Below are 22,711 nucleotides of genomic sequence, written 5' to 3'. Positions count from 1 at the left end.
CCCTCCCTTCCTTCCTTCCTTCCTTCTTTCCTTCCAGGCCATAGTCCCTCCCTCCCTCCCTTCCTTCCTCTCTCACTTTCTTCTTTCTTTTCTTTCTTTCTTTCATTCTTTCTCTTTCTTTCTTTCTTTCTTTCTTTCTTTCTTTCTTTCTTTCTTTCTTTCTTTCTTTCCTTCTTTTCTTTCTTTCTTTCTCTTTCTTTTCTTTTCTTTCTTTTTTTCTCTCTTTTCTTTCTTTTTCTCTCTCTCTCTTTCATCTGTCTTTCTCTCTCTTTTTCTATCTTTATTTCTCTCTCTCTCTGTCTCCTTTCTTTTTTGAGACAGGGTCTCATTCTGTCACTCAGGCTGGAGTGCGGTGGCATGACCATGGCGTACTGCAGCCTCCACCTCCCTGGTCTCAGGTGATCCTCCCACCTCAGCCTTCTGAGTAGCTGGGACAACAGATGCACACTACCATGCCTGGCTAATTTTTTCATTTTTTTGTACAGACGGGGTTTCACCATGTTGCTCTTGAACTCCTGGGCTCAAGCGATCTGCCTGCCTTGGCCTCCCAAAGTACTAGGATTACAGGTGTGAGCCACTGCACCCGGCCTGAGATGGTCGCGTTGATTTCTATGTAAACCTCCCTCCCTGGAGTTGTGCACTGCTTTTCGTCTGCCTAGGTGAAATGGAGTCATCTTTGCCTGTCTACCTGAGGCAAATATCTAGTGCCCAAATCTCTTCCATGGCTGGCTCTATGCCACTACACATGGGCATTTGAGTTTGCCACCCCTAATCCAGGTACACCAAGTTCAGGGGCTCAACACTGTCTCACTGGCCTCCGTGATAGGGTCCCAAGCAGATCTGTCCTAGTGTCTCGCCGCCTCCTGAACCATGCACCCCTTCAACCTCTGGATGCCCAGCACTTGTCAGGACCTTGGGGAGATTGCTGGACACTCCCCTTTGTTTTGTCACCTCTCTCCAAGGCTAGATGCAGGGCTCCCAGTTAACACTGAGAGATTCCTGAGAGCAGGTGGCCTGCGCTAACAAGCCATGACATTTCTTCAGTCCTCTTTCCTATTCCCAAGAGTCAACGAGATGCCAAGCTTCCTCCAGATGGCCTGGAGACTTGGAAGAACCTAGTGACCTGACTCTCCTGGGAATCAGACAAGTTTGGCTGACAAACGTGGCTGATAAAAGTGGGTGGCTTGTGGCACTTCTCCTGTAGAGGGCGCCCTGGAGCTGAGTTTGGAGAAGAGTCGTCATTGCATGTGAGTGAGGCTAATAGGACGCAGTTTGAGGGTGGTTGACACATTGGGGCTGTGACTTCGGGCACCAGGGAATTGGAGAATGACCTCCTTGAGGCTGGAAGGAGCTGGGGCTCTGGAGTCAGACAACCTGGATTTGAGATCCAGGTCTGTGGCTTATTGCCTTGCTTGGCAGATGGGAGACTTTGGGGTCATCATGGAACCATTCTTTTTCCTCCTCCACTCATGAGGATCTTAAAAACAACTATCTTTCAGGGTTGTCGTGAGCATAAAATGAGGTACGTTTTATCAAGTGTCCAGTGCTATGCCTGACACATTGGAAGTGCTCAGTAAGTATTAGCTGCTATGATTATTGCTATTATTGTTATTTGATAAGAGACGAGGACAGTGCTTGGAAGTCCCCTCTTGGTGCAGATGAGGGAGCCAAGGCCCAGAGAGGAGAAGGCACGTTCCCACTCTGAGTCACCGAAAAGCTGGGACCACAGACCTAAGTCTCCAGTCGCCCAGGAGTCATACCCTGCTCCCTCCCACAAGGACAGGAGAGGAAGGGGGAGCTGGCTGGTGCAGTCCCCAGAGCACAGTGTCTTCCCTGAGTCTGGGTGGGAGTTCCCCCAAGCCGTCAAGAGAAAAACATTACCAAGCGGAAGCTCCGCAGCACAGACAGGCTTCCCTTCTTGGCCACGCCCAGCTCTAGCAGACTCACAGTGACGATGATGCAGTCAAAGATATTCCACTTCTTCTGGAAATAATAGTATGGGTCGAAGGCAATGATTTTGAAGACCATTTCAGCAGTAAAAAATATGGTAAAGACCTAGGAGTAGAAACAAGTTTTATCACAGTGGGATCTGTGGGGTCAGAGGCAATGACAAAAATGGCAGCAAGAAAATGTCTTCTTTACAAAATAGAAAATCCCCTTGTTTTGTTCAGTTGCTATGTTATCTGTGGGCTCCTGAGTATTGGCCAGGGGAACAGTCAACGTGACAGAATGGAGACATTTCTGCACCATTCTCAGCGGCTGTGCATGCTGCAGTTTTTCCATGCGAGTGGTGGTGGGAGTGGAGTAAGTGGACAGTCTTTAAGATCATTATTATAATATCATTATGTCAGTGAAGAGTCAGTCTGGTTCAGTAGTTAAAAAGTGTGGGTTGTGGGACATCACAGACCTGGATTAAAATCCCAACTCAGACATTTTCTAGCTTATGTAAGCTTGGACAAATAACACATCCTTCCTGTACCTCAATTTCCTCATCTGTATAATGGGCATAAAATAAGCCAATGCATGTGCAATTGTTAGCAAAGGGCCTGACAGATAGTAATTCATTCATAAATAATAGTGACTAGTAAGAACAATGATTCATTGTCTCTAAGATTCTTTTAGGCTTTATGTATCTCTAATTGTCTTAAATAGGACAGAATTCTGATGCTGAGAGAGGTCAGAACCAGGCTTGGGTCACACAACAACCAGCAGGGAAGGGAGACAGAGAAGGAGGAAAGCAAAGACCAGGGTCAGGTGCTTTGCCTTCATATCTTTTCATCTGAGCCCCTCACCAGCCTGAAAAACGGACAATGCATCCCTCTTATGGAGAAGAAAACAGGAGAGTTTAAGTGACTGTCTCATGCCACAAGACTGTCCCTGTGTAATTCAAAGAGCCTCCATTGAGTGCCCCTTGTAGGCAAGTCACTGTGGTATGGTGGGGGGTGGGGTTGAGGTCTTGTGTCTTCCAGAGACCTGGGTCCACCCTGGCTCCACCCTCAACAGCTATACAATCTTGGGCAGGATACTTAACCTCTCTGAGTCTTAGTGCTTCCTTTTGTCATGTGAGGGTGATGATAACCTCATAATGTTGTTGTGACACTGAGATAACATTCATAAAGCACCTGACTCATTGTAGGCACCAAACACATGACTTCCATGCTTTAAAAAAAATGGCACTTTGCTCTGACACTGTGGGAAAGGCCTCTTCTCTCTCTTGCGTCCACTTTTCTAACTGTAGAATGAGGGTGTGGGCTCAAATGTCTATTCCATAAGGCCCTCTGTGGTCCTAGGCTGACTTCTTGGGAATAAGCATTCTCTTCTCTTTCCATTTTTCCTTTTCATGTCAACTTTAGGATGTGACCTCAGCCTAGGTGCTGCCAAAACATGAGGCATGTTGATTCCACCATATTCCAGAACCTACTGCAGCCCCTTTCACAGCCCTGGATTATGCGGGAGGGAGTGGTTTCTAGGGACAAGTAGTTACATTTCCTTTGGGCCTTCCCCCTCCACCTAAGTCTGCTGCCTGTAAGAAGCTGGATCCCAAAGCTGGACAGTTCTGGTGAATCCAGTAGGTCACGTCCAGAGTGGTGGACCCTGCTGCGGACATGAAGACAGAACACCGACCCTTTCTAGTTTCTGCCTATCATGTGTGCATGTGTTTGAACACACACACACTAGCAGGTCCTGTGAGGTGGCTTAATTCAGGGGGTAAGAAAAGTGTGGGCTTGGGAGCCAGTCTATCTGTGTTCAAATTCTGATATGGCCACTAACTCAACTCTATGATCTTGGGAAGATTATTTAACCTTCTGTATCTCCATTTTCCACCTGGGAAAGGGAATAATAATAGTACCTACCATATAGGGTTGTTGTGAAAATAAAATGAGATAATCCGTGAGAAGCATCTGAGTATTACTACTATTCCTGTGGGTGGGGCAAGGTTGGAGCAGTTGTTCTCCCTCTGAGTCAGATACTTTATTCGGTATATAGTGAAATCCAGTAAGGACTGTATCTTGTTAAAAGTAAATAACACTAACAAATGATGGAGGAAAATTTAAAGTAGCATCATATCTAAACTAGACACCAAAGAAAAGTTCCGACTTCCTGATGCTTTTGCTACAACAGTAACCGTGTTTCCATGTTTCCTCCCTTCCACTGTCTTCCCCTTCCCTCCCCAACTCTTTTTCTCCTTAAGTGACAGCATTGAAAATCGTGGCTACTGCTAATTGCACTCATAAAAGTAATCACATTGGAAGGAAATGGATAAGTCCAAAGATTGTCTTTAGATAAAAAAGTGACATTTATCCTCATTTCAAGGTAGAGGCAACTGAGATTCAGAGAATTCAAGTGGTTGTCCTGTGTTTTATAAAGGGCAACTAGCTGCCTCTGGCTCCAGGCTCTCTTGGTTCACTATCCTGTGCTTGTTCATCCCAAAGCCATTCCCACCGGCTCAGGCTGGGTCCTCCCACACTTGACCTCCTGAACCCACCCAGTGTCCACATGTCTCCCGCACTGCTGCTCTGCTCTCAGCTAATGGGCTCAACACACTAACCAATAAGGGCATGCCCCACCCCACCCGAACCGCACCCTGTCGCCGCCCCCACCCCGACCCCGGCCATGCCAATGAGGGCAGTACCAGCCAGAGCACTCACAATGTTGCCTATCTGAAGCATGGCTTCGAAGGTAGGGCTCATGCCATGATGCTCCATGGCCATGAAGATGGTGTTCACCACGATGCACAAGGTGATGGTGAGCTCTGCAAAGGGGTCCGTCACAAGCCCAAAGAGAATTGTCTTGAGCTTCACCCACATGGGGCAGCAATCCCAGATCAGATACTTCTGAGCCAAGTTGGTCAAGCAGGGTGGGCACTTCTGTTCAGACTCCTCAAGTTCTGCATTACAGGTGTGGTCAATGACAGCTGTCAGCCATGTGTCACCTTGGACCCCAATTCTGCGGTCATCCTCTAGGCCTTGTTGTTACTAATAACTACCACCTCCAACATTTTGACTTCAGTTGTCTCTCTGTCTCTGGTGTTCATTTCCTATATATTTGAACTCCTTTAGTCCTGCAACTCCAATTAATCTCTGCCCCATCCAGCCCTTCAAACCACTGACAATACACATTTTTACTGTCCATCACCTATATCATGTCCTTACTTCTCAATTTACCCAGCTTAGATTTCACATCCATCTCTCTAACTCCTCCCTTGCAGACACCCTCAGTTCCTTTGCCCCTCTCCTCCTTCATTGTACTTGCCTGGCAAAACCTGAACTCTGAATAGACCTAATTTGTAGACTACTCTGTACTTGCACGCAACCAGCTGGACCTGGCTGGAAAAAAATACATAACTATGCTTACTGGCCCTCCTAGAGATCTGTGAGCCCCAGCCTTGCCCTGCCCAGAAATCTGGCTGTGTTTCTATATTATATTCCACTCTTTCAGTCTCCAGATGACTGTTTCTCACTTCCTCTTCCCCCCTCTAACCTCCAGCCTTCTTTCTACTCCTCACTCTCTGTTGATGAGCTCCCTTTTATTTCACTCAGAATGTAGAATAGCTCACAAAAGAACTTCCCCTTCTTCCTACCACTCAATCTCTGGCATATCTGCAAGTCCACCCGGTATTCTGTCTTCGTGGCCCACATAATGCGTGGGTCGCTCTACCCCTCCCACTTGTGCCAGGCCCTTTCCTCTTCTACCTACTCAAGGCCTTCATCATCCATAGTCCTCTTCCTTCCAGACCATTCCCATGAGTAGGTAAACATGCTTTAATTACCTCGCAGCTTTGAAAAAGTCTCCCTGGACCCCATGCTCTCTTTCATTACTGCTTCCTTAACAGCAAAATTCCTCCCAGGAGTTTTCTACACTTAACCTTCTATACCTCCTTACTTCTTTTTTTCTCTGCAGCCCCTGAAATCCAACTTTTACTGCTTCCAAATTCAAATAATCGATTTCCAGTTCTCATCTTACTCTTATAGCATTTGACAGAATTTATATTGTTCTCTTTGAAACCAGTGTTCATTTGGCTCTGGGGACTGCATTATCTCTTGCTTTTTCTCCCATATTTCTCCACTTCTTTTCACTTTCTGTTTTTGTCTCTATCTTCCTTTCCTGCTTGTAAATGTTGGAGAACTCAAGCATTCTCACCTTAGCCTCTCTGTGTTTTGAACTTCATAGCCCTAAAAAACCATCTCTATGCTGATTTCCATGAAATTATGCGTCCAATTTCTGATCCCTTCCTGAACACTAGGCTCATCTCTCTACTTGCCTCCATTAAATCTTCATGTGGATCTGTAACTGTGGCCACCTCGATGGAGGGCAATTTCTTAGCTTTAGGTTTATCTATAAATTCTGCGGCAAGACATGCATCTTGAACAGATATCAGCCTATGTGGGCAAAGAAAGATGATGTCCATTGCTTATAATCATAATAGAAAACAACAACTGATAAAGTATAATACATTATGAAAAAGGATGAGCAGATTTATTTGTGGTGACGTAGAAAAATATATATGTTTAATGTGTGTATGTGCATGCATGTGCTTATATATGCATAGAACATTGCTTGAAGAACATAAGATAAACTGGATTGTGGTGGGGGTGGGACGCGCACTAGGAGTCTGGGGAGCAAGAAGGGTCTATAGTGGGAAGGAGACATAACTGTCATTGCATACACATTTGCAGTGTTTACATTTTTTTTTTTTTTACTATATGCACTTGAAAATGAGTTTAGAGAAATAATTGTGTGCCCCTAAATTTTGCTAAGAGTGCTTTTCCTGATAGATAATTTAAAAATGTGTATGTAGTCAAGATTTATCGGTAGTATTTTTATTTGTTTTCTTGCATGTATGCCTTGCATATGAAGCTTTTCTCGCTGCAAGGCTTGGAAAACACCTTCTCCATGTTTTTTCCTTTCTTTTGTAGTTTCACTTTTTCCACTTAAAACTTTGGTGCATTTGAAATTTATTTGGGTAAAGAGTAAGATATTGATGTGGTTTATTTTTTCCTATCTCTGGTTATTTATAATAACATTACTTATTGAATAATTTTTCACTTTCCTAAGATTTGAAATGTCATTTTTGTCATGTTATTACCATTTATGTTCATGTGTTTTCAAATACACGTGTCCATTTCTCTTTCACAGATCAGACTATTTATTTTCACTGTCATGCTGTTTTAATCACTGACTGTGGATTTTAGAAACTACAGATGTCAAAACTGGCAAAGCATAGTTCTCTAAAGAAGTTGGCACATCCTGGGACCAAAATCAACAATCTCCGTTTGGAACAAAAGCAAGAACTTCCCTGGACCTATTTTGGCACTAAGATGAAGCACAGGAAGTAGTGATGAATGAGGACACTTTAGATGTGCCATTTTGGCAGGAAGCAGCCACCTGTGAGGCATGATGGGAAAAGAGAAGCAGCTTTGTAAACAGCCTTGACATTGCTGAACTTGATTGATTGCGGAGACAGAGAAGCTAAAAGTACCTACCTGCCAGCTTAAAACATGACCATGGCCCCCCTCAAAAGGATCTGCTATGTAAAACTGATACAGAAAGAACTTTTCTCCCTTCATCCTGTCACGCTTAAAGAGGTCCCCCTGCTCCTGTAACACCAATGTCTCCACTGTGCCTACTCTCCTGCCACTGCAGGAGTCTGTTGAATATTCCTTCTCTTCCCTTACTCTTCAGTCTCTCCTACTGTCCCAGATCCTTCCCATTAGCATGCGAATATGCTCAAAACAAACAAACAAACAAACAAACACTCCCCCAAACACAAAAACCAAAGAGTCTTCTTTCAATTCTACTTACTCTCTAATGTCATCTTACTGTCTCCTCTCTCTCACAGGCAAACTTCTTGAAAAAAATTGTCTGTACACCATATCTTCATTTCTTCACCTCTCACTCGTTCTTTAAGCCCCTTCAATATGGCCTCTGCCTACCCTTTTACTCCATTAATCCTCTTTTGCTTATATCACCAAAGACATCCATGTGACTAAAGCCCCTGCACCTTTTCATGTTTCATCTTACCTGACCTTTCCATAGCATTGCCTCTGTTGGCCTTTCTACTCTTCCTGAAGAAATTTTACTCTTGGCTCTGCATTGTATTCTTTTAGGTTGTCTCTTATTTCTGTACCTTCCTTCTCAGTCTCCTTTGCTGGGTCTGTCCCTTCTGCTTAACTATTAAACACTTAGTTTGTTAGAACTGTGTCCTAGTCCTTCTTCTCTTCTTACTTCAACCCTTATGTGTTAACTCATCAATTTGCATCTTCTCAAAATTACCACCTATATTCATACTGCTTTCATATATGTATATATGAAAGGTGAAGTATGTTGGCAGAGAAACCAGTTAGGAAGAAACCAAGTACAAGATGGCAGTACTTGAACTCTGGGGTAGTGACAGTGGGGCTGATGGGAAATGGAAGGATATGAGCGCTATTTAAGGGGCATAAGATTCAGGACTTTATGATGCATGTGGTTCTGGTATAAGCACCTTAAGGTATGCTGATACAATAACTTATAACGGGAGCATTTTAGGGGGAGAAGGGAGCTTCACTGGGGATGAAGATGTTCCAAGGGCACCTGAAACCCAATATATCCCAGACTCAACTTATGATCTTCTCCTTTCATCTTTCCCCAGTGAAGCCCCCTTCTCCCCCTAAAATGCTCCTGTTATGAGTTATTGTATCAGCATATCTTAAGGTGCTTATACCAGAACCATATGCATCATCAAGTCCTGAATCTTATGCTCCTTAGATAGCGCTCATATCCTTCCATTTCCCATCAGCCCGACTGTCACTACCCCAGAGTTCAAGCACTGCCATCTTGTACTTGGTTTCCTTCTAACTGGTTTCCCTGCCAACATACTTCACCTCTTAATTTCATTATCTACACGTATCCAGAGTAACTTTTATAAAATGCAACGGTAACTTCCCTGCCTCCAGTCCTCTAATAGCACCTCACTCCTCTTAGCATGAAGTCCCATATCCTTAATGTGGTCCGGGAGGTTCTTGGGATCTGGTCCCAACTCATCCCTCTAGCCTGATTTTGAGTTCTCCTGGTTCTCTAGGTTACAGCTACACTAGTCTTTTTCATTCCTTCAAATGTTATTCTCTCTTCTGCTTTGCAGTCCTTTCAGCCTGGAATAATTCCCTGACTCCAGGCTAACCTTACCATATTTCACTCAGTATCCTGCACTTCCTCTTTAAGGCACTCACCACTCCAGTAACAACTTGTTTTATATCCTCGTACCCCCCACTAAACATGAGGGCAGAGACTCAGGTGTGCTCACTGCTGTGACCCAGCTTATTGAATTTTGGTTTGGACAACTGTGAAATCTCAGCTTGCATGGCAAGCATAGATGGTTCACATGCTTTGAGTTCAGTGAGTTGTCAAGCTCCTATTGGTTTGGGTCAAACTTTCTTAAGCACAATCCCTCTTAAAGAGGTGGCCTTTGTAAATCCTATTATTACTCTGGCAGCATGAAGCATCCTTCAGGTATCTCATGTGTGTAATGAATATAACATCCAACCAGAGAAGACGATGTGCCCTATGCTCAGAAAACTTTGATCTCTTTGATTTAACCTAAGGTTTCCTCTCCCCAGATTTTCTTTAAAAAGTCATTGTTTCTCTGGCTTTCTCTCTATTCTCACAGCATCTTCCTTAAGGGGAAGTCTGCCCTACCCCAACATATTTGACTATTACTTATTTTCTTCCTTTTTATCAGTTCACACTGTTATAAATTAGCATCACTCCCCTCCCTGCCTGCACCACCCAAATATCACCTTTGTGCATGCACTTGTCTTCTAGCTAATGGAGATCAGGCTGTGAGCAAAACAGGCACATCTCTGCCCTCATAGATTTTACAACCTAGTGAATAATAATAGCCAAATGTGATGAGTACTTACTACATGCCAGTCATGGTTCTAAGCATTTTGCTTGACCTGATTCATTTAATCCTCACAAAACTCTACAAGATAAGTATAGTCTCACTATTTTACAGGCTAAAAATCTGAGACACAGAAAAGTTACTGAAGCTCCAAGGTCACACTGTGCACCATAAGTGGCAGAGGTACGATGCAAACCCAGGCAGCCGGGCTCCAGAGCAATGTTCTAACTACTACCCTCTGTTGCCTCTCATTCATTCCATGACCTTCTTTGGTCTTACCTACATTGGGATGTGTTTGGAATATGCATTTTGCTCATTCCTATCTCATTCTTGCAAAATGCATTGTACTTGCTGTTCATGTCTGCGAACTTTCTCCTCAGGTTCTTACATAGCTGATTCCTTTATTTAATTCAAATTTATGTTCTTCTTGGAAAGAACTCTCCATCTCCTTCCCTACTTTATGTTTTCTCCTACTTCTTACATCTGAATATTCATGTTCATCTTTCGTGTCCCCTTCCCTGCTAGGATGTAGATTCCATGAGCTCAGCTTATATCAGTTCACCACTGAATCCCAGCACCTGGAGCAATGCCACACACAAAAGGGGCTCAACAAATGCTTGTTGATAAGAGAATAAATGAAAGAAGAGAGAAGGAGGAAGCTTAACAGTTTTTGAGAATAAATGAAAAAACAAACTGTTTGTATTCAATGTTTGCTGTTTGATGACTAATAGCAAAACAAAAACCAAAACAAACAAAACAAAGAAACCTATCTGGTTAAGAAAAAATTGTGGGAATAGCAACATGGTCAAATTCTATGCCATGAAAAATGTTAGAAGTGCAGACTCTATTACAATGAACAGTGATATTAAATAATTATCAATGAGAAAAAATAATATAAGGGAGTCTGTACACATTGTTGAGAAATTGGTACACATTTCTCAAAGCACAAACTCAGGTATGCAAGAAATGTAACTTAGTTGAATCCAGTTTATGCTTCAAGTCCTCACCATGGGAATTGTCTTTTGTTAAGTCAATGTTGGGTACTATTTCAGTATCTGAGTCTGTGTCTGAGTTTTGTAGGGCTCAAACCTGGTGGAGAGTTGAACAGGTTCTTTGTCATTGCTAAGCGTATTTTGCCTGAGTTGTAGTTCCCATCCGGTCCCTGGTGGGAGAATCCATGAAGATGGCTCTTCTCTTTCTAGATTCCCTCTGTGGGTCTCACTCATCTTTTTCCACAGCCTTCATTGGGGTCTAAGTCATCACCCAGTTCCTCTCAGCTGTTCTGGAGCCACAGGACTCTCTCTGAGGCTGCTTCAGGCCTTCTCTAACCTAAGGTTGACCTAAGCTAAGGTTACCTTTCCCCAGATTTTCTTGAAAACATTATTGTTTCTCTTGCCTTTCTTACTCCACTCTCACAGTATCTTCCTTGAGTGGAAGTCTATCCTACCCCAAGATATCTGACTATTCTTTATTTTCTTCCTTTTTATCAGTTTACATCACTATAAATTAGCATCACCACCCAGATATCACCTTTGTGCATGCACTGCTCTTCTAGGTAATGGAGATCCAGCTGTGAGCAAAACAGATACATCTCTGCATATCTGGTACATTACTGGTCAGTTCTACTCTACAATTTCCGTGCATGTGAATCTCTCTCTAAGGCTTGCTACCTTTGGCTTCACGTAGAAAGTAAGGCACACATTGGCTCTGTTTTGAAATCCCTCAAACGTTTTTTCCGTTTTGGTTGCTCACCACTTCTTCCCCTCAAATTAGGATTCAGCCTAGGGCTGGGAGGAAAACACACAGGACTCCTTCTCAGGAGCACGCTGGCACTCAAGCTCTTACAAATCCTCCAGCCCAGGTCAGTTTAATTTGTCTAGGGGAGTAAGATAACTGGAAATGACTAAGGTTGCATTCTCCATACCATGAGGCAAAAAAAAGGCTGGAATAGAACAGACCTCCTGCTCAGGGTTAGGGGGATGCAATCACCATGTGTGGATAGGTGGCCATGACTATTGCCACTCTCTTCCTCTACTAGCCCTTGGCTTGAAACCTAGACACATGGCTGAGGAGACTGAGTGGATTCCCACTTGATTGGTAGAATTCTGAATTAACAAGGACTTAGTTAAATTGACTGATTAGTGGACTTAAATTGTCTTCCAATATTCAGCATAATGGGGGCTTGAACAAGAAATTAAGTTACAACTGTGTAAGTTACAACCATGAAAGATATAATTTTGAAACCATGAAAAGGATAATTTTGCCATGTTGGAAAATTAAAGATGGTTAAATTTCTTGCACACCTGAGAGGGTGTGCTGAAATTCTCTGATGCCTGCCAGATCACTTTTAAAAATCTAGTTTTGTGATGCATGCAAAGCAGATACTAATTTGAACAAGAGATGAGCTGGGATATTTTATTCATCAAATTATTTGTTTTTGAAAAATTATGCATATAAAAAAATCACATTGATAAAAGATGATGGGGCCTAAGACATAAGAAGGAGGAGTATTAAGAATTCCAGTACGCAGAGACGATGCTTTGACACGAGTTAGAGACATTGCTTCTGCTGCTGATATGGGAATTCATCATGGCACAGTGGACAAACAATGCAATGAGCAGCACTTACCCTCAAGGACGGAGGTTATGATACTGACAACACTCATTGCCCTTTGGGCTCGGAAAGGTTCGTCTAAGTATTCTGCTGACAAGAAAGTCTTCTTTTGTTCTGCATCGAATGCCTGCTGAGACACAAACAGAGTCAGGACACTCCCTTAACCTGACATCTTCATGGCAAAGTTGGATCATTCAGCCTCCTATTGGCCAGTCTCATATATAGTCATATGTCACATAATGATAGAGACATGTTCCAACAAATACATCATTAGGTGATTTCATCATTCTGTGAACATCCTACATTGTATTTACACAAACAAATGCTATAGCCTTCTATACATCTAAGCTAAATAGTGTGGCCTATTGCTCCTAAGCTACAAATCTGTTCAGCATGTTATTGCTGAATACTGTAAGTATAAACAGTTAATAAACATAAAGAAAGTTTATCAAGTTTCCAACCATGAGGACTAAGCAAATGATACTAGTAGTCACTATTTATTGTTATCTGTCAGACATATATAAAAATGTTGGCACTTTATTATTTCATTTAACCCTCCAGGTATTTAGAAACCTTTTTACAAGAGGAGACAAGGAGGTTTAGATAATTTAAAGGACTTGCTAAAGGTGACTCAGGTGGTAACTGGCACAGTTGGGACTAAAATACAGGTCCATACTAAACAGAAGGGCCTAAAGAGTCAATCTTTCACTAGCCTGGTAATTTAACTAGACTGAATCAAGGTCAGAATATCTAAATACACGATAATCTCAGAAACAGAGAGAAGAGGGTGAGGGCCCATCACAAGAGAAGCATAAATGCCTTCAATGAGGCATTTTCTTTTTTTCTTTTTTTTTTTTTTTTGAGACGGAGTCTCGCTCTGTTGCCCAGGCTGGAGTGCAGTGGCGGGATCTCGGCTCACTGCAAGCTCCGCCTCCCGGGTTCACGCCATTCTCCTGCCTCAGCCTCCCGAGTAGCTGGGACTACAGGCGCCCACTACCGTGCCCGGCTAATTTTTTTGTATTTTTAGTAGAGATGGGGTTTCACCGTGGTCTCGATCTCCTGACCTTGTGATCCGCCCGTCTCAGCCTCCCAAAGTGCTGGGATTACAGGCGTGAGCCACCGCGCTCGGCCCAATGAGGCATTTTCTAGAGTGCAAATGCACTTCCAGCGAGCCCTGCAGGCTACCTTTGACTTTAAGGCTCTGTTTTGGTGATTCCATTTGCCTTGGAGACCTACTCTATACCTTCTCTGCTCTCTCTGTGCCTGTGGAGGGAGACCTGTACAAAATGCATTACCCTTGCCCTTGGTTCTGGCCAGGTTTGGTTAATGGGAGGCATAGGCGAGACATTCAAGGATAGAAGGAGAGATAAGTCAGGTATTTTCCCCTGGCTGCTTCTCTTCTGTGCTATGAATGAGTAGCAGAGCTGTGATCCTCTACTAAGATCACAAGTTCTGCCACACAGCCTCTCTGACACATGAGGGCAGCTGCTGCTTTAGTCTAATTCTGGTCCTTTCCTTCATCCCTTCAGCCTAGGCATGTAACAACTTCCCCCTGTTACTAGTTTCTAGGTGCCTCACCGTCCCTTATTCATTCCCTAAGCCCAGCCCACACCTCTGTAAATACCTTACTAAACTCTATTAGCCCATTGGAGTGGTCCATCTGTTTCTTGCTGAGACCCTGAATCATGTGGCATCGAATTAGAGACCGAGCTAAGGCAACTCTGTAAGACTTACCTGTATCAGTGGAACCATATATTGGTCTCTTTACAATTCTGTCTGCAAATTGCTCTGTATCCCTGGCTAGCCAGAGAGGGCAAATGAAAAACACTAGAAACATCATTACTGAAACTGGAGGGGAGAGCTCAAATTAACTCACAGCTCCCAATCCAACGAGGAATCCCTGACTTGCCATTACACTCTGCTATTATTCTATTAAAGAGTGCTGGCCAGTTAGTCACTGTTGCCTAATTTGTTCATTTTGGCAAATTATTTCTTCGGTGAGTAAAGCAAGGAATACTGTGCTTCTATTCAGATCTGTCCTAAGAAACTCCCAGAATTTATCCGGGTTCCATTTGCCCAGCCTAGAGGAGTTTGCATAGAGCCATAAGCAGGAAGAGAAGGGTCCTTCAGTTTTTCTCATACCTGTCCAGGAAGAAAGCAGGCCTATCACTGAGGCAGTGATGTTGAGTGGGGACAGAGAAACACTGATAAGAAATATGGGGTCAAATGGAATATAATTTGCATCACTGTACTGCAGAATAAACCAGGAAACCTGTTTGACCTCAGGCCAACTCAATCTCTCTCTCTCTGGGTCTCATCTTCTATGTCTGTAAAAAAGGAGTAGAATGGGGAGGCATTGGACAGGATGATGGCTAAAGATCCCTTCCATTGGTGACACTCAGGCTTCTATGGCTCAAGGTTTCTAGCTGGAAGACAGCCTGGGGGAGTCTGAAGCATTCACAAACTCACCGAGACTTCAACAGCTCCAGGAGCAAGCTCACTAGTGGGTGGCAGTGGGTGTTCATCTTCTCCATGCCTGGAGTCAGGGTTGCTGGGTTGAGGAAGAGGACTTCTAGGGAGGGGGCCTTGCTGGCCAGCACTCCCACCCAGCAGCAGGGAGCCCCGATGGCTTTCGTGGTCTCCAGGAAAGACTCCATCATCTGTGACTACCTCAGGGAGTGAAATATCTCGGCCGGGGGACCGGAAATGGAACACGCTGCCATGGCTAGCCCGGCGTTTTCCAGAGGCAAGGCCTAGAAAAGACTGGGCATTGCCCCAAAGGAGCAAGAAGGCTGGAAACTGGTCTTCTGGAAAATCTAGAGCCCAACACTTCCCTCTACCTACTCCCATTTCCCCGCCCCTATTTTTATGACCTTTCAGTAGCTAAGTAAAGGCACAAATCTAAGGGGTATTCTAGGTATGCATGATGAGGGAAAAGGAAAAAAGGAGATTCTAGACAGACTCGGGGAAAGACCAGGAGAGAGAAGAGATCACAGGGTGCCGATGCTCAGCAAATAGGTTATCATGGCCAGGAATATGTCAGAGGAAACCTTGTCATCTGGATAGGTCAACTGTTTGCCAACCTTTGGCCACCGGGCTAGACAAAGCTGTCTTAAGTTCCCTTTTCCACATGCAAAGTTGTGACCTAAGGAGGCTACTACATATACCAGTACTGGAACATACTTGGTGAGCGGTTGTTGAATGAACGAGTGCACTTCATTGTCTGAAAATTAGGTTGCGCAATTCATTAGATCCTGTCTGTATGAGTGTGAGAGTTTGTGTTGCACAGGAGGAGACAAGAACTGTACAGTGTAATGAGCTTCTAGGATCCCTCGAGGCTTGAACAGTCAACAATGGAGAGATTGAAGGAAGGGTTGCAGCCTAATTTCCTGGAAGAATAATGTCATTCCTCCAAATCAATAAACATTTCCCATCAAAATCTTCCATTGAGGGAATTGTGTGGCTTAGAGTTGCCAGAGAAAAGAGCTAATTCACAAGCCCAGAGCCCTCAGAGAATTAGTGTGCTGGGTTAGGTAGTTCCCATGACCATAGTGAAACTTGATCATAGCAAACCATCATTTCTGTCCTCAGGTGGTCTACAGTATGTCCAAAATCTAAACATTGACTTCATACCGAACTCTGATCATACTGACTTATTCCACTCACCTTCCTTAATTCCTTTTATTTACCAAACTACTGAAGTGGAGAATCTTGCCAACTGGGGTTCTCCTTAATAATCCCCTTATCTCACAGAACCAGTTTCCTCTCTTGATCATTTGAAGCCCGATCCTGTTTAGCAACCATTACTAAAAGCCCAGTATTATAAAAAGTAGAGTACTCTCTGCCTGTAATACATGCCCAAGGACTATAGAACTCATAAAATGCAAAATCCTTCCCATTTTGAAGCAAATGAGAAAATCGACACATCCATATTAAAGAAAGGAATACTCCATTATTTGCACTTGAGCACCAAGCAAACCAATGAAGAAACTAAAAAGAAAATTTTGGTTGCATATTTGACAGCAGTGTCTCCTTGGCCACGAGTTATTTTAGAATTAAGCTTTTTGACAAATGGTGGGCAATGTCTTCTGAGTAAAAACATTAGAATTGCTTTAAAAGGCATCCTCTGAGGAAACCAACTGGTCTGTGATTTTCCACAAAAACCCTCCTGGGTCTCTCCTATATATTCCTCTATTTCATTTCTGTGGGTTATAAAATGGCTTTATATAAAAACTGCATTAGGTCTATTTACCAGATGAATGTACCTGGGAAAAGAGGGAGAAGATGTTTTCCTGGATGGGCTCCAATCAATCAGTTAGCATTAAAGCAGTACTCAAACGGTGCCTCCCCATCTTTGCACATACATGTTGTTCTTTCTGCCAGGAAAATACTCCTCCCCAAATTCTCTCAAGTCTTCAATCACTGGAAGAATCCCTACATGCTATTTGTTGTTGACCCCAATTATCCCCTCCTCCAGGAGGCCTTTTCTGATACCTATCCAGCCCCATGAGAGTGGAAGTTTCTTCCTCGATTGTCAAAACACCACGTATGTGTCTCTAATATACTATTTAACACATAGTTGTGTTTATATCTGCCTCCTCCACCCAAATGGAAATCCTTGGGGAGAAGAACATGTTCTAGTCATCTCTTTATACCAAGCACCTAGTACTGTTGAATGAACAAGTTGCAGCTCTTCTTTTTTTCCCTTTGAAAATAAGCATCACTGGAGAGACAAGCACACATACCAATTATTGGACATCCAAGTGCTAATCTGCGTGGGGCTGACAGAATGGGGGTAATTAAAGCCCAATTCAGTGTCATTGACATTTCCATGGAAGCTGTGATTCATCCTGTTCTGTGATTGTCTGAACTGTGCCCCATGTATGCCAGGTGCTTCTCAAAAGAGGCAAAGCAAGAAAGAGGAGGGCACAGATGCAGATAGATGCTGAAGTGTGGGTGTGTCATGAGGTTGGTGTGCAGGCGAGTGTGTCTGTATATGCACACATAAATCTGAGGGTTGGAGAGATGGTATTGCAAAAAAGTAAAACATCCTTTGGCTTAGCACAGGAAAAGAGATTGAGAGGGAAGTGAGAGGCATAAAACATAAAAATAGCCATGTTGATCCCCTTTTCCACACTGTTAGTGTGGAGCCACCCTCCCACACAGCCGATATTATGTGTCAGACCTACAGAAAGGGCATATTTGGGGTAAAAGGACTTTCAAGGGGCAGGAAGGTGGTGGGAGGAAGCGTGTTGAGGAAAGTTGCAGTGCAAATTTTAGAGTGGGAGGCAGAAAGTTATTATGGGGGGAACAGAATTGCTACAGGGTCTGAGGTGAGGTGCTGAAGCCATTCCCAGGCTGGATTGTGTCACAGAGATGGGTGCTGGGAACTTTTCTGCTAAAAACAGGTGACAGCTTGAATTGCAGGGCCTTAGGAAGGAGGTCAGAAATTATACCCAACAATTATGTAAAATTCTGATGTGTCAATTTTAAATAAACTAAGTAAAAAATAAAAACCACCGCGACACATCAGGAAAAAAAAAAAAAAAAAAAAAAAGGTGTGTGAAGGATCTTAGCACCACAGACAGGGAACCTTGGGCTGTAGAACTGCAGAACAGAGCGTCAGAAGGAAGCTGTCCTTTGATGTTCACAGACACCTTAAGATCGGCATGTTCAATATGGGCTTCCCACCTTTCCTACAAACCTGGGTTCTTCTTCCAGTGTCCTCATCTTGGAATTACCATCCATTTCATTGCCCGATCCTGAAACCTGGGAGTCAAATTGGACTCCCCTTTCCTTTTTCCACAGTCCACAATCCCAATCTTGTGGATCCCCCTCCCCCAAAGTGTCCTTATAATTCACCCCTTTTCCCCATCTATAATTACACTTTCCTAGTTTAAGACAGCATTTTGGAGGGGTGTCTGGATCCTTCTAAGCTCTGTGCCTCCAGCTCTTTCTCTGCCACACACCTCTTCCCACTCCAACCCACTGTCCACGGCAGCTGCAATGGTGGGTAATCTTTAGAGCACAAACCTGAGCCTCTTACCATCCTACGCTGGTTGTAAGGATCAGAACGGGGTGATTTGTTGTCTTCTGTGGAGCCCTCTGACACTCTTGACTTTATTCTGTGACTTCTCTCACTGGCATTTTTGGAGGTTAAAGGTGATCCGTTGTGGGAGTGGAGAGAGGTTGTGTCAATCCCCAGCGCTGCCAGCACCTGTGAAGAGAGAACAACAGGTGTAGCCAATAGTATTTGCTTGGACTTAGAATAAATGTGTCCCTCAGACATGGGGTGCCAGGTGGGTGAGATATCTGAAACAGAGAAGCTCAAGGGTTAGGACCTGGATGGTGGTGGGATTAGGCCATGGCATGAACAGACACCTCTGGGTCACCCCCCCACTCATTCATGGGGCACTCTGTTGGTGCCCCACCCAGATCCCTTTCACCAGATCAGCACACCTATCCTGAGCTGCTTGAGTGGCAGCAGTTAATGACTCATACTTGCAGCATTCTGCAAAAAACAAACAAACAAACAAAAAACCTCTTTTGGCTGCCTGCTTCTAGGATAGGTATGGGGAGGGTACAAACAGGTGGCCCCCTTGCCTCAAGGTAGGGCTAACTGTGGTACAGGTCATGCCCCAGAGTTCTCCATGGGATCAAGCTGAAGCTGGTCTCTAGCTGAGAACACTCCTTGTTTAGTTCCACCCTTTGCCCCATTCTGTTTTCTTTAACTCACTTTCTCCTGAGAGCACTCCCTCAATAAGTCACTTGCACAAGAATCCTCACTTAGGTTCTTTGAGAAAACCTGAGCTAATATGGTCCCTGAGGCAAGATGATTCCTCCTATAGCTCCCTAAATGGCAGCCCTAATTAAAGTGGCTAGTTCAGAACTCTATCCAAGAATGGAAGTCTGCAACTTTCTTCACAAAGCTTCCACTCCTTACAAACCTCCTGCTCCTTCCGGAGCTTTTCGAGGGCCTCCTGGAACAACTTCTCCTTTGCTTCAATTTCATCAATGGTTGCCTGGTTCTGCTCCTCATATGCCATGGTGACTACAGCCAAGATCAAGTTGACCAGGTAGAAAGATCCCAGGAAGATTACGAGCACAAAAAAGATCATATAGATTTTCCCAGAAGCCCTCAGGGTCTGCAGATTCAAGGGAAAGAAGATAAACCTGTACCCATAGCACATGGATCCCTGAATTTAAGTCAGGCTCCTCCAGGAAAAGCACAGCCATGCAGGTGACCCACCAGCCTCCAACCAAGTCTGTGTGGGAGAATGCAGCTCAGTACCTGCTGGTAGAGGCGTTCCCAGGAATCCTGTGTCATGAGGCGGAACAGTGAGAGGAAAGCCCAAGCAAAGGAATCAAAGCTGGTGTAGTTAAAATCCGGGTTGTCAGAAGTTTTAAGGCAGATATAACCATCAGGACAGTGGCTGCAGCAAGAACAAAGAAGGTCATCCCCTTGTGCTTATTGCACATAAGGCAGCCCAGTGCTGTGAGACAACCACAGAGTTTTATGTCAGAGATCAGAGTTCAAGACCTAGTCTTCATCTTATTAGCAGGATGATCTTGGACACTTGGTCTGTTTAGGTCTTGGTTTCTGTTATCCATAAAATAGAGATGCTAATACTTTCACGTCAGAATTTCATGCACAGGGGAGTGGTCTGGGGAAGGCAGCCGACTGCCCAGACATGATACCATGAGCTCTTTGCCAGTTCACACCAGCGAAAGGAGAGTCAGTAGCAATAATGCAGACTTAAAACCTGAGCCTGTTGGCATCACCTGCAGAGTTGTCTATCAAGGGAGGTCTCACATTAGCCAAGTTCACTGACTAATTATATATAACAGTGGAAATAACACTTTCCACTTACTGAGCACTTTCTGTGTTCCTCTCTCTCCCCTTAAGTGCTTTACAAACACTGTAATTTAATCACTCAATGTTCTTTCTTTACAGATAAGGAAGCTGGGGGTCAGAAAGAAATCAGTTCCCTAAAACTATGCAGGTGTCAATATATTTATTAAAAGGAGAAATATAACTGTCAAGTAGCCCAATGCTTGAGTCAGCCTAGTCTCCTCCTGAAGATGGCCTATGAAGGAAGGGCAAATTGAAAATGACTGCCTGGTGAGTATTGGGGTGGGAGTGCTGAACTCCTTCCTCTCTCTCATAATAGGATGAGTTGATGTCAAGAAGCATCTGTCAGCTCAGGGAGCATAAAGGGCTCTCATCTATCCTAGTGGAGATTGACTGATCAATGAAACAGGAATGCTTCGTTTGAAGTCCAGAATTATGTTTTTTTAAATTTTTTTCTTTGTTTTCCTTTTTTATTTACCTGCATTCCTTGTGAATACATGGAATTCTTTTACTCCCAGGATTTCTCCATGAACTCCAACCTCTGGGGCTCTCCTTATCCCAGACATCCATGTGAACAACGCATACCATGGATTAGAGCTCTGACAACTTAATTCTAATCAGTTCCAATTCTATCTCCACTTCGACTGAAGATTGCAAGTTCCCTGGCTTTGTAGACCCACATTTAAAGGCAGGCTCTTGGTTTGCTCTCCCAAGGGGCTAGGCAACCCATTACCTGTAGGTTTCTTAATTAACTCTGAGGGCAGCCTTATTTCTATGTCTTCTGTAGAAACCCACTGTAGTCACTACATATCAACAGTTCACTGCTCTTAGGATTAAATGAGATCACTGCACAGTATCTTGCACTTCTGCATGGTAAATATTGTAAATAAACTGCGAAGGAAAATTCCTATTGTTTTTAACCTTGGAAGCTGCTGAAAAGATAAACTGGAATAATATGTAATATATGTGGAAGAACACTGAAAATTATCAGCTATTTTCTGGTATTCATTTTCTGCCTTGAGAACCCTGACCTTCCTCCCACAGTGCCATTGGTCAATGTGGGCCTTTCCTCAGGGCTCTGGCTTCTCTGCAGCCCCACAGAGGACCCAGGTTTAGCTTTCATGGCATGACCCTCCAGGGCTCACTCTGTCCATTATCCTGAGCTGGCCTCTCTCTGCCATCCCAGCCTGGTCCACTCCCCAACTGCCTGGCTGCGACTTGCTCTGTAGAGGGCCTGGCCTCTCGGGGAGCTGAGCTGTGGAGATGTGTAGATGGACTCCACAACTTTACCACAAAAAGGACTTGAGCTGCTCTGGAGCCATTGCCTTGAGAAATGGCATTATCTAGACAGAAGAAGGATGCTGAGGGGCTCGTAGTTTACATTTCAGTCAAAGGCAAATGAAAATCGATGTCAGAACAACCGTCCCATGAGCCAAAGAACCAAATGCCAAGTGCATTTGTGAAAGAAGAGTCCAAGGAACCTGATGTTGACCAAATGCTCCTGCTTGTTTCCAGTCCTCAGCTCTAACTGAGATTGTTTTCCTAGTGAGCTGATGAAGGTGGAGCCTCATGCAGGCTCCATACAGGTCCACCTGGGCAATATGGAGCCGTCAGCCTCTCAGGCAGTGGAGGCGTTGTGAGCTCTGCTCTTCCAAGCTCTCAGCCATGGGGGTGGGTGAGATGGCCTTTTTGATCTTTTGCCTAAACTCTTTCTGCTCATGCTTTCCTCCCGTGGCCAAAGCAGCAGAGCTGAGGGGTCCTCATCCCTTAGCTTTGTCTCACATTCTGTTCTGCGACCTGGAATGGCCTTCACTCACACTGTCTTATATTCACCCAGTCTGGAGACATCCTACTTGCCCTTGAAAGCTCACCTCAAATACCGCCTCCAAGAAACCTTCCTGACTTTCTCTGTTGCCTCACACCGCCATCTCACTGTGTTTCCCCGGCCCGTGAAGCCTCTAGTAAAGAACTTGTTCGCCACAGAGTAGCATCTTTATGTCTATGCATGAGAAACTGCAAACTAGCAGCTTATAGGTTGGATTTGGCCGGCAGAAATATTTTGTTTGGCCCAACAATAGGTAGACATTTTTTGGAATAGGTAGCCAATGTTTATAGTTGGGACATTTTATATTAAAATCTAAATTTCCTATTTCTATTTTAAAAGTTGGAAGAGCTGGAAACAGTGAACCCATATTTCCACATGGCAACCAAAAGCTGGACCGAGCAGTGGGGCTGTCCCCTTTAGAGGAGGCATGAACTCTCAGCTCCTAGGTTTCCTCCTGGCCCACTCCACTCATCTGTTATTATGAATCTGGCCTCTGTAAGAATTTGAAATTGCAAAGTCTGATACATGTGTTTATTCCTCT

The 22,711-nt window shown here is 44.0% G+C and overlaps 1 protein-coding gene across 3 annotated transcripts in view; it reads right to left on the bottom strand.

Moving 5' to 3' along the window:
• SCN10A (sodium voltage-gated channel alpha subunit 10) overlaps positions 1 to 22,711 on the bottom strand; it is a 98,552-nt gene that overhangs the window by 40,372 nt on the left and 35,469 nt on the right. For 2 of the 3 annotated variants that reach the window (XM_017849616.1, XM_017849617.1), the window contains exons 8-14: positions 19,785 to 19,926; positions 19,441 to 19,638; positions 18,540 to 18,710; positions 14,963 to 15,256; positions 12,509 to 12,620; positions 4,650 to 4,888; positions 1,882 to 2,055 (exon numbers count right to left, since the gene is read on the bottom strand). In XM_017849616.1, the coding sequence (XP_017705105.1) occupies positions 1,882 to 2,055; positions 4,650 to 4,888; positions 12,509 to 12,620; positions 14,963 to 15,256; positions 18,540 to 18,710; positions 19,441 to 19,638; positions 19,785 to 19,926 (1,330 nt within the window). The remainder of the gene's footprint in view (positions 1 to 1,881; positions 2,056 to 4,649; positions 4,889 to 12,508; positions 12,621 to 14,962; positions 15,257 to 18,539; positions 18,711 to 19,440; positions 19,639 to 19,784; positions 19,927 to 22,711) is intronic. The other variant, XM_017849618.1, reaches the window with a different exon arrangement.

The sequence above is a fragment of the Rhinopithecus bieti genome, unplaced genomic scaffold (genome assembly GCF_001698545.2).
Source record: "Rhinopithecus bieti isolate Rb0 unplaced genomic scaffold, ASM169854v2 scaffold_33121, whole genome shotgun sequence".
NCBI lineage: Eukaryota > Metazoa > Chordata > Mammalia > Primates > Cercopithecidae > Rhinopithecus > Rhinopithecus bieti.
This window is presented reverse-complemented; position numbering and strand designations above follow the sequence as displayed.